The sequence below is a fragment of the Halichoeres trimaculatus genome, unplaced genomic scaffold (assembly GCF_033239565.1).
Source record: "Halichoeres trimaculatus isolate MK-OKI-2021-1 unplaced genomic scaffold, fHalTri1.1 fHalTri1_scaffold_5, whole genome shotgun sequence".
Classification (NCBI taxonomy): Eukaryota; Metazoa; Chordata; class Actinopteri; order Labriformes; family Labridae; genus Halichoeres; species Halichoeres trimaculatus.
The window spans coordinates 628,522-640,000 of NW_027437183.1; the positions used below are offsets into that span (position 1 = coordinate 628,522).

The 11,479-nt window shown below is 40.1% G+C and overlaps 1 protein-coding gene across 1 annotated transcript in view; it reads right to left on the reverse strand.

Moving 5' to 3' along the window:
• Positions 1-491: 491 nt before the first annotated feature.
• Positions 492-11,479, reverse strand: part of LOC141789999 (uncharacterized) — a 13,622-nt gene continuing 2,634 nt past the window's right edge. Inside the window, exons 3-15 of the mRNA XM_074669621.1 lie at positions 10,180-10,291; positions 9,960-10,090; positions 9,714-9,844; positions 9,436-9,595; positions 7,636-7,718; positions 7,331-7,553; positions 4,585-4,779; positions 3,776-3,874; positions 3,531-3,686; positions 3,321-3,446; positions 1,991-2,075; positions 1,777-1,858; positions 492-1,169 (exon numbers count right to left, since the gene is read on the reverse strand). Coding sequence (XP_074525722.1) covers positions 594-1,169; positions 1,777-1,858; positions 1,991-2,075; positions 3,321-3,446; positions 3,531-3,686; positions 3,776-3,874; positions 4,585-4,779; positions 7,331-7,553; positions 7,636-7,718; positions 9,436-9,595; positions 9,714-9,844; positions 9,960-10,090; positions 10,180-10,291 — 2,159 coding nt within the window. The 3' untranslated portion in view covers positions 492-593. The remainder of the gene's footprint in view (positions 1,170-1,776; positions 1,859-1,990; positions 2,076-3,320; positions 3,447-3,530; positions 3,687-3,775; positions 3,875-4,584; positions 4,780-7,330; positions 7,554-7,635; positions 7,719-9,435; positions 9,596-9,713; positions 9,845-9,959; positions 10,091-10,179; positions 10,292-11,479) is intronic.

Genomic DNA, 11,479 nt, shown 5'->3' on the forward strand with positions numbered 1-11,479 from the left:
ATATTTAGAAATCTTTGCTTAAGATTTATAAATCTTTGATAAATTTTTAGTCTTAGCAAAATATTTAGAATCAGGAAATTCATTTTTAACATCTATGAATAACATTCAACACATATATAATATTTGACAAATATATTTCACAATTTTTTCTCTAAATCTGCAGAAAAAGTGATGTTTTAGAGCTAAATGTGGAGAAATTGTATTTGTAGTGTGTGGGACTTTATAATCGGCGCCCCCTACCAGCATATCTGTCCCCAGTGGGAACCTCAGTCTTTTAAAACAAAGCTGATGCAGAAACATTACAAACTGCAGTTCTTTCAGTGTCCACTAGGACTTTGGCTGGTCCCAAAAGCTCCAAAAACGACACACACACCAATTCAAAAAGCTGATATTTACAGTGAGGAATTTAATATAAGCTGTTTTCCACAAGATATTTTACATGCATGTTTTGACCATATAAGGGCGTGACTGACATGATTGACAGGTGGGAGCCCTGTAGCTGTCTGTGAAGAGGCTGAAGCCCCGCCTCTCTACCTCATCCTTACTCCAGCTGAGATCAGGGGGAAACCAACCAGAAACCGTCTGGTTTAAAGTCACACACTGAGGATCTGAACCCCGGCCTCAGTTTCTGGTCTGGTCCCGTCCCCGCCTGCGGTCTGAGCGCTGAAGCAGCTGTTGGCGATGTAACCACTGTCACAGGTCAGAGAGCGGTTGGTTTCAGCATCGCTCCTTCCCCTAAAGGAGGAGGAGTTCCCCACGCAGCCCGGCTCGCAGCGCGTCCACATCAGCTCCTCCAGCAGACTCCTGAAGACCGTCTCTCTCTGACGGGGCGTCTCACTGACCCCTCTGCTCTCCTCCTCTCTCTGAAGGAGGCCAGGAGCAGGGTCGGCCTCGTGGGCCCCCTGATCCTGGTCTGCAGGGGGGTAGTTCACGGAGTAGACCGGGTGATACGGGGGGCGGGGAGACTCCAGGACGGGGTCTGGGAACACCGGAGCGTCAGACACATAGTCAGGGTCCAGAGTGGGGACCAGGTGTCTGATGGACAGCAGGGCGGCGTCCTCCCGCAGAGAGGGGTCAGAGGTTGGCGTGACCACGATCAGGCTTTTCTCTCCCAGCACGTCCGTCACCAGGAAGTCGTGGATGTCCAGGATGTTTCCCTCCGCAGGTTTCTGTCCCACGCAGAAACAGGAAGTCACGATGAGACAGGAAGTCAGGGTTGTTAACAAAAACATCACACGATAAAAAAAGTCATAATGTCAGATTTATCAGAAAGATTGTAGCATCTTACACCCAAATTTAACATTTTCTTCTTTGGTTAAGGCCTTTTTTAATTTTTATTTTTTGACGGTCATACAAAAAACCAACGTTACATCAGTCAGGTTTCAGTATAAACAGAGAAAAACACAGCTCCTTTCCTCAATTCACCTTAAAGAAAGGAGAATAAATGGAGCTGATTGTAAAAAACAAATTAAAGTGAGCAGAAAAACAAGATAAATAAAATAAAGAAGATAAATATCTGAATGTACACAAATAAAAACACATTTATACCAAATCTGACATTTATCTTGTCTTTTTAACCTTTATCTTTAACTCAGACCTTCATCAAAGTCTCCTTTTTTATTCAGCTTGGTGAAAATGACCTTCCATTTGTGTCTTTCTCGTGTCCACAGGGGGGCGCCAAAAGCAGCACAAACAGAAAGTCCCTCACAGAGCTTTAAGGTAAAGAGGGAGGATTAAAATGTTGGAATAGCCCTTTATAAAAGGGAAGCAGCTCACCAGGTGTTTGGGGTCCATCAGCCACTGCCCCGTGGTGCTGCCTCGCGGGCTGGAGACGGGCGGGAAGAAGTACGACTTGTACCTGAGCAGAAACCAAACTGGGAGTGAGTTAAAGTTCAGCATCTCGAGGAAGACGAGTTTAATCAAACTAACGAGTGGTTTTTATTTTCAGTGTTTGATTAAAGAGGCTCTGGATGTGTTTCTGTGGACTCACACAGTCCTGGACAGGACGGACATGATGAGGAGGAGCAGGACCAGGAGCAGCACAGGAACCACCGAGGCCACCACCAGGACTTCATCTGAAACAAAATCCCTTCATCATCATTTCTCCTCAAAGACCAAAAGGTTTATTTCTTCATCATAACAAATTTAACCAGTGATGGAGCAGAAAGGTGACGTTTAAAGAGGGGTTATCGTGCTTAAATCTTTAAACTGTAGTTTCTAAAAACTAGGAAAACAGCACCAGACCTTCACATGACGCCTGAGAGATCTCCACAGGGTCTTCAATAGACTCACCAAAATAATGAGGCCTTCATAAAGATCTTTATTTTCATAAATTAATTAACTTATATTTGTATTATCTACTCAGTGGAGTCAATTAAGAGTAAAAAACTCTAAACATGGTTAATATTTAATCTGACATTTTTTAATATATACATATTTTTGCAAATACTTTCAAAAGAATTAAATTAAAAAACTGAAAATATTAAAAAAAGATGAAAATTCAAAATTTTTGAAGTTGCAATAATTCGAAAAAATACAAAATTTTAAAGTCTCAAAAAAATTTCAGAAATGATTGAAATTTTCCAAAAAAGGAAATAAATATTTTTTTTAATAAATTCATTTTTTTAAAGCATACTTTGAATTTGATAACATATTAATAAGAGATTTTCTTCTTTCTGCTCCTTTTCATTTAGTTTTGGGGATCTTGTATTTTTTATTTGTAGCAATTTAAATTTTAAAAGAATGAAATACAATAAATAAATAAAATAAATTTGATAACAAATTTCAATAATATTACCCAATTCATGATTTTTTTAATTTTTAAATTTTATTTTATTTATTTTATTTTATTTTATGTATTTATTTATTTATATATTTATTTATTTATTTATTTAATTATTTATTTATTTAATTATTTATTTATTTAATTATTTATTTATTTAATTATTTATTTATTTGTATATTAATCCAAGACGCTGTCAGGTTGAAGACTCTTGTACGAACTGCTTCACGACATGTTAGAGGGGCCTTAAACACCCTCCTGAAGGCAGAGCTGGCCAATCAGAAGGAAGGGGGTTTGTGGAGCGGTGAGTCTTAAAGAGACAGCAGCTGAGACAAAGAGTTTCACACAGAGGCTGAAATAAGAGTTCATAAAACACCAGAGAAAGACACTACGGAGGCCCAGAGGGACAGAATAAAGACTAAAAAAGCACAACACCTCCTCTTTCAGACTTGAAACGTCACGTCATCATATTCATCAGATTTTCAGTGTTTGGAAACACTCAGCAAAACCGTGTGAGGAGAGAAACCAGTAAACCCACCAGAGTCTGTCGTCACTGTGAGGATGCTCCTGGAGGAGTTATCGGCCAATAGGAGGAGAGAATACTCAGAGCTGGGCTCCAGGCTGTGGAATGTGTGCTGTGATTGGTCGGGCCACAGAGCCAGAGCTGGAGAGGAGAGTGGACGAGGTGATTTATCCACATGATATATAAATAACTGAGACTGGTTCTGGATCCTGGTTCAGGTCTTACTCTGTCTCCCTGAGTCCCCCCTCAGCATCAGGCTGTACCCCCCCACCCGCTCTGAGGCCTGACCCACGTCTGGAGACCTCCGCCGCCAAACCCACGAGACCGTCAGCGTCGTCTTGGTGACGCCAGCCGCCTTCAGCCTGACGACCTCCATCAGAGCTGAGGACAGAGCACATCACTTCCTGTCAGGCTCCTCTAAGGTCAGACAGGCCCCGCCCACCCTGCAGTCAGACTGTGACGGGCTTTACCTCCCTGCTGCAGACTGGCCGGCAGAGACCGAGGAGGTCCACACTGCTGGTCGTAGACCGGGAACACGCTGATCAGGTACGGGAGCTCCGGATCCAGATCTGGAACCACAACAACACAAACACTCAGGTTATTAAAATTCTACGTGTTTGAATGTCGTAGAAATCCACGAATCTGTCTGTAAACTGATCAGAACGATCCAGATCTCCAGATCCAGATCTCCAGATCCAGATCATAAGATCTTCACAGACGTCACAGAAGGATCTTTTATGACACTTTGGAGGAGCTGGCCTCAACATCTAACTCTTCCCATAGCTCAGCCCCCCCTAACAGGCCTCCATTCAACTGGCCAATCAGAGTGAAGAGGGTCTGTAGAGCTGGGAGCCTTAAAGAGACAGCAGCTACAGCTGAGACTGAAACTAAAAAGTCAGATAAATTAAGAAACAAGAGTTTTCTGAAACACCAGAGAAAGAAATTTAGAGATTTCTTTGAGCGGTGAATCATGTAAGGACACTACGGGGGCACCAGAGGGACAAAATAACCTTTCTCCTTATGTCACCTTGTTGATCCTGTCAGAGTGAGACTCAGAGGCGTCTCGTATCTGTTTCCTGTGTGATATCCTATCAACACTAAAAGCTGTGAGAAGCGTTTTCTGAGCAGCATCTGCTCCTCGCGGCCTCATGTGTCAGAGAAGTTGGTCGATGGCGTTAGATCAGAGAGGAAATCAGAGAAAAACTCGGTTTGGTTCATTAATCTGACGAGCACGGCTCAGAAAAGATCCAATCAGAGTCCAGGAAGTTCATGAGCTCACCTCGAATCACGGCGGAGGAGGAGGAGCCGTCCACCGTGGTCCAGCGGGTGGTGGACGTCCCCGTCTCAGAGCGCCACTGAACAGCAAAATGACTGACAGGCTGGGGAGAGGGCGGGGCTTCTGAGGAGGTCTCCCATTGGACCAGGAGAGCTCCGTCTGAAGTGGAGGCCCACAGGTTTCTGACTGCAGGGGGCGCTGCAGATAAACGAGGTTAGATCAGGGTCAGCGTGAAAAACAACAGGTAGATATGGAGGCTTATTTAGGACAAAATTCAAATGAAAATGCAAAACAGGAAATACATTTTTCATGAAAATGATAATTAGATCATTGATGTTTCATTTTCATTATGACTCAAATAAAGTGGCTGTATTCTTAAAATGAAAATGTAATTATTACTGTATTGCATTTTCTTTTGATTTTTGTCCTAAACGTGCTTCCATAGGTAAACACTGAGTGGACAAAGACAAAAAGGCAAAGTTTTGTCTTTAAAAGGATTTGATTGGTTTATGTAAGGAAAGTGAAACAGGTCAGAGGGAATAAAAAGAAACAGTCAATTAAAGCAAATAAAAGATGAAAATATTTAAGAGTTTGACAAAATTCATCGAATGATTTTTCTCTGGAGACGTACTCAGGTGTGAACGGGCAGACACATCGACAAGTTTTTGTTGTGACCCTGAAAATTTAGCCGATCACTGATGACCTCAAGATTTTCTGCTTGACTTTAGGTGCAAGAGGAAGAGACAAAAACCTTTGTCTTAACTTTGTTTACTTACAGAAAATTTTGATTGTTTTAGGTTTAACTGATCCATGATCTCCTGGTGCTGGTGAGATGTGAAAAAGTCACTTTGGATTAAAGAAAGTGAGTAGAGATCAATGAGAAAGGGACCCAGACCAGAGCCCTGCGGGACCCCTGACCCTCATCAGATTAGGTGATGTGTTTTTACTGATATTTATTTTACTCCTCTTTATTTCTACTTACATATTAAGATATTTCAGAGCAAAACAACAACAAAAAAGTGAAAATCTGCCTTTAAAACTCCATCTAAACACTTTGTAGAGCTCAGGTTTTGGTCCAAAACTGGTGCTCCACGGCGTCCCAGCCAACGCTTTCTGACCTGACTGAAGCTTAATGTTGTGGTTAACACCGTCGCCGCTCTCTGTTTTTATGTGTGCACTTCGTATGCAGGTAGGGTGTGCACACACTGTCGGACGACTGGCAGCTCTGCATCTGCTAAACCATCTGGATCAGGGAGATCACATGTGACCCACATACAGTGTGTGTGACCCCGCTCTGACATGTCCCAGAGTCCCACAGGAACTACAGCAGAAGTTAGAGGAAGCTGAGAGGGAGCGTTTGGGTTTGACGGAAAGGTATGGACTGATAAAACTACTGCAGGCCCAACAATCTCCAAACAATCTCCAAACAATCTCTAAACAATCTCCAAACAGGCCTCATCAGGAGATTTGAGCTGCAAATTCGGAGATGATGCAGATTCATTAGGATGTGCAAAGTCTGATGCAGGGGTGATATCTTAGTTTTTATTTTTAATGAATTTGCAAAAAAAATAAAAATAAAAAATAAATAAATAAAATTAAAAACTGAAAAATTTTTGAAAAATTTAAAAAATTTGGAAACACTTTGATTATTATTTTTTGTTTGAAATTTGAAAAATTTGAAAAAGTTTGTGTGCTAATGTGCTAAAAAATTTTAAAAAAAATTCAAACGTTTTCAAATTTCTGAAACTACCTAAATTTCTTAATTTCTTATTTCTAAAATTTAAAAAGATTTGCCTTAATTTCAAAAATTGGCAAAAAAAAATTGTAAAAAAAAAAAAAAAAAATCAAAAATTTGATGAGTTTTCAAAAAATTGTAAAAGTTGTAAACATTTGCAAAAATTCAAAAAAAAGAAGTTTGCAGAAATTCAACAAATCTCCCCAAATTTTAAATATTTTCCTTTTTTGAAAAAAGTAATAAAAAAAATTGCAATTAAAAAAAAAAAATTAAAAAGTGAAATTTTTTTTACAAAAATCCCAAAGAAAAATTGAAAGCTTTGCATGCAAATTTGATGCATTATTATTTCCACAAAATATCAAACCATGATTTTATTTAGTGTCAATGTCATTAATCATAAATTCCTTTTGTAGGAAAAATATAGTCTGCAGAAAAGGGAAACTTCAAACTTAATGAGATTTAATCAAACATTAATGTTTGTTCTTATTTGAGAGACACTGAGACATGTTTTTACTCCACAGCAGTGTGTCTCTGTCCATCCGTCCGTATCGAGACGTTCAGGTCATAACGCAGCGTCACGCTCTGCACCGTCTGAACTTTCTCTTCTTGTTTTTAAAATTCAGAGAAACACCGTGTCGCAATCGTTTTTATCTGAACATTCAGTCACCGCTCTTCTACCTTCCTGTCCTGAGGAAAATGCGCTCACACACCTACACCCACACACACACACACACACACACACACACACACACAGTGTTGCACAGAGGATGTTGCCTAAGTGGGAGGCCTGAGGTTGATCTGATACGATCCGTGTGAAACTGAGGGGCAGTTAAACTGATCAACATGTTTTTGAAGACGTGTCTCTGAGGTGTTTTTGTCTCTGAGGTGTTTTTGTCTCTGAGGTTGTGTAATCCATCAACACCTCGTTAAAGACATGAAAACTGATAATTCCTTTACTTCCTGATACCCCTGAACGCACCGTTTTGACCCCACGGCCTGTGTACGAACACTCACCGTCCCGCCTCCGCGTGTCGATGCTGAGGCGTGCAGCAGGTCCGAAGCCGGCGCCGTTGAAGGCTCTGACTGAGACGCTGCAGTTCCCCGCCTCCACCACAAGGAGCGCCCTCCCCTCGCTCACAGTCTGTGTTAGTCCATCCTGCAGGCTCTGTGTCCTCTCCGGCTCGTAGACCACCTGGTACCCAAGAACACGGCCTCCAGCTTCAAGGAGGTCCAGATCCTGCAGAGACCGGACTGTGATGAGTCAAACCTCAAACTGAGACTCCTCTAACCGTGAACGACTCGCAGGACGTGACGAGTACCTTCCACATGAGATGAAGCCGGGAGGAATCAGCTGAGTCTGTGTCCTCCACTCTGTAACACACCTCCGGGGCACTAGAGGGCGCTGCAACAAGAAGAGTACAAATTAATTCAACAAACTCAGGCCCCGTTTACAAGAAAACGTTTCAGCAGATTGAGCAGCACAAGCTCAACACGGTAGATCACCACGACGATCGTAACAACGGAACTCACTTTTTCTGCAGATTTAGAGAAAAAATTGAGAAATATGTTTGTCAAATATTATTTATAAATGTTGAAAGTTATTTATAAATTTAATAAATAAATGTCCTGATTCTAAATATTTAGCTAAGACTAAAAATTTATCAAAGATTTATAAATCTTAAGCACAGATTTCTAAATATTTAGCTACAATATTTAGCTTCGATGTTTAGCAACGATTTCTAAATCTTGTGGTATGATTTCTAAATATTTAGCTGACATGCTAATTCACTCTTCCGCCCACAGGAAGTACCAAAATAAAAGTTGGAGGCAGTGATCCAGCTGAGCAGATTTTGATAAAGTCAAACACAGTCGACTTAATCAGCCGTTAGAAAATAAACGTACCAAATGCTGAGATGGAGCTGCTGAAGATCCTGAGGCCGACATTGAAGAAGTAGAGCTGGACTTTCTCAAAATCACTTCCTCAGACTTTTATTTTGGTACGACCAGGTAGGAAGGGTGGGAGGGTGAATTTGCCTATTAGATAAATATTTGGAAATCGTGGCAAAATATTTGCCTAAATGTTAAAAAAGAATGTCCTGATTCTAAGTATTTCGCTACGTTTCTGAACATTTAGTTTCAGTCTAAATATTTAGCGAAGAATAAAATTTTTCAAATATTTATAAATATTTAGCAAAGATTTCTAAATCTTGAGGTCAAAACCACTTCCTCCAACTTTTTTTTTGTTTTATTTTGGTACTTCCTGCAGGGGGGAGTGTGAGTTTGCATATTAGCTAAATATTGAGAAATCGTACCTTAAGATTTAGAAATCTCGACTTCATCTTGAGAAATCGTCGCAAATATCCCCACATCTTTGCAAAAGGTTTATAAATCTTGAATTACTATTTAGAAATCCTGGTAAAAATGTAGAAATCTTTGCTTTAAATTTAAGAATCTATGATAAATATTTAGAATGAAACTGATTGTTTTAGCTTAATATTTAAAATCAGGACATTCATTTATAATTTTTACATACAGGTCTAGCTAGATTTCCTTAATATTTAGCCACAATTTCTAAATTTTTAGCTAACACGAAGTGGTTTTGAGACAGTCCAGCTTCCTCCAACTTTTATTTTGGTACTTCCTGTGGGCAGGAGTAGGAGTTTGCACGTTAGCTAGATATTTAGAAATCGTAGCTCAAAATTTAGAAATCTTTGGTAAATATTAAGTCTTAGCTAAATGTTTAGAATGGAATTAAATGTTTATAATATTTGATGAATATATTTCACAAATATTTCTCTGAATCTGCAGAAAAAGAAATGTTGTTATTTGCAGTATGTGAAACCTGACAGTTGGCGCCTCGTTAGTACGGAGGGATGAGGAGGGATGATGAGGAAACAGGAGAGCAGCCTTCACTGACGGACACAGATCTCTATAACCCTAACTGAGCTGTGGCTAAGCCCCGCCCTCAAACGTAATGAGCCAATCACAGAGCAAACAGCTGTTCATACACTCAGCCAATCTCTACCTGGACGTTGCAGAAAGTCTGAGTTTTTTTCTGAGATTTTCAGTTAAAAAACTTTCAAACAGTGACGCAGAGACACGTCTGGAGAAACCGTTACCCGTCTCCAGCGTCTGGGCGGTGACCTCGTTGCTCCAGTGGCTCCAGAAGTCCGAGTCCTCCCTGCAGGACACGGCGGCTCTGTAGGCCGTGAAGGGGAGCAGGTCTTTGATGGTGAAGTTCAGAGTCTGTCTCCTCCTCGTGGAGACCAAACCTGGAGCCTGGAGACAAAACAGAGATGAGACCAAGAGCCACACGCTGCAGTTCTCTGAGTGACCACAGGGGGCAGGCACCAAACGTCAGAGAGATCCAGTAATCGATGGTAACAAGTTCGCTAACCTGGGTCCACGTCTGGGTCCTGTTCTCTCTGAACTGGATCCGACAGCTGCAGCCAAAGCTACACCTCCAGGAGAGGAGCAGAGAGTCCTGAGAGGAGCTGAGCAGAGTCAGATCAGGAGGAGGGGGCCTGGCTGCAGAGAGGAGACGAGGAGACGAGGAGACAAGGAGACAAGGAGACGAGGAGAGTTCACTGTTTTATTCTAGCTTGAATAAATCAGCTGAGGTGTCAAAACGTCGACCTCTGACCTGCTTTTTTCAGATTCACGAAGTGTGGTCTGGACCACTCCTCCCGCCCCGTCAGGTAGTTTTTCCTTCTGACCGTGACGTTAAATTCAGCGACCGAGTTTAACAGGCCCTGACAGAAAATGATCCTCTGGCTTCTGGACGAAAAAGAAGATGAGACCAGAGACAGTTTCCCTTTGTCACAGACAGATTAAAGATGGAGGTGGAGCTGCTTCCTGTTTACCTGCTGAAGATCAGAGAAACTCTGGACTCTGCGTGGCTCTCTGACTCCTCCCACTCACACATCAGAGTCCTGTAATCCAGGGCGTCGTAGAAACACGACATGTTCAGCGTCTCTGCAGAGAAACCACAGGAGGGCGACACTTCAACGTCTCGTTAACTGCACACAACAGTACCCAGTTTAAAGAGGGGGTGTTCTCCTTTCCTGGACTTAAAGCGTGTAAACAGTGAGGAAATAAGTATTTAACGCGTCAACTTTTTTCTCATCGTATTTATTTCCAAAGCTGCAATTCAAACCAAATTTCTCCCAGACATTGGTATTAACTCCAATAATCCACACATGAAAAGAAATCACAACGTTCAGGTCCATAAATAATGATTATGGTGAATTAAGCACAGATTGTCTTTAAATCTGGAATATTCTTTGGTGCCCTCTGGTGAACCCTTTTCTTTACTTCTTTCCACAAATGTTCAGTTGGATTGAAGTCAGGTGATTGACTAGGCCAAGGGTCTTCAACCTGTGGCTCTGGAGCCTCATGTGGCTCTTTGACTCCTTTGCAGTGGCTCCTTGTAGCTTTAAAAGAATATTATCAAAAATAATAAAATTAAAAATTTTCTGACAGAGGTTGTTGATGATTACAGACACTGACACTTAATTAATTCCTGCCTTATCCAATTCATGCAGTGTTTCAAATTTTAAAAAAATTTGGAAAATGTATTAGATTTTAAGTTTATTTAAATTTTTTTGTAATTTTTTGAATTTTCAAAATTTGTTTGAAATTTTTGCACATTTTTTACATTTTACTTTTAAGGATTTTTTAAGTTTATGATTTTTTTTTTTGCATTTTTTTAATTAAAAAAAAGGAAATTTTGCAAATGACTAAAATTTTATTTATTTATTTTTTTTTAACAAAATTATAAAATTTAAAAATAATGATTTTTTGCATTTTTTTTTTTGCAAATTTTTAAAATTTCAATTTTTAAAACAAAATTTGCAAATTTTTGCCAAAAACACATTTTGTGAAATTTAATTAAGTTTTGGCAAATTTTGGCAACTTTTAGATTTTTTAGTAAATTTCTTAAACAATAAAAAAAACAGATCACGTTTAATTTTATAAATCATACATGTGATTTTTTCATGTATAGAATTCTATTTACTTTTTTGCCTTTATTGTTATAAGATAAAGTTGATCTTGTGGCTCCTGCATGACTTTAATCCAGGTGTACCAAGGCAAAACGGCTCCTATGAAAGTAAAGGTTGGAGACTCCTGGACTAGGCCGTTCTAACAGATTGATTTTCTTTT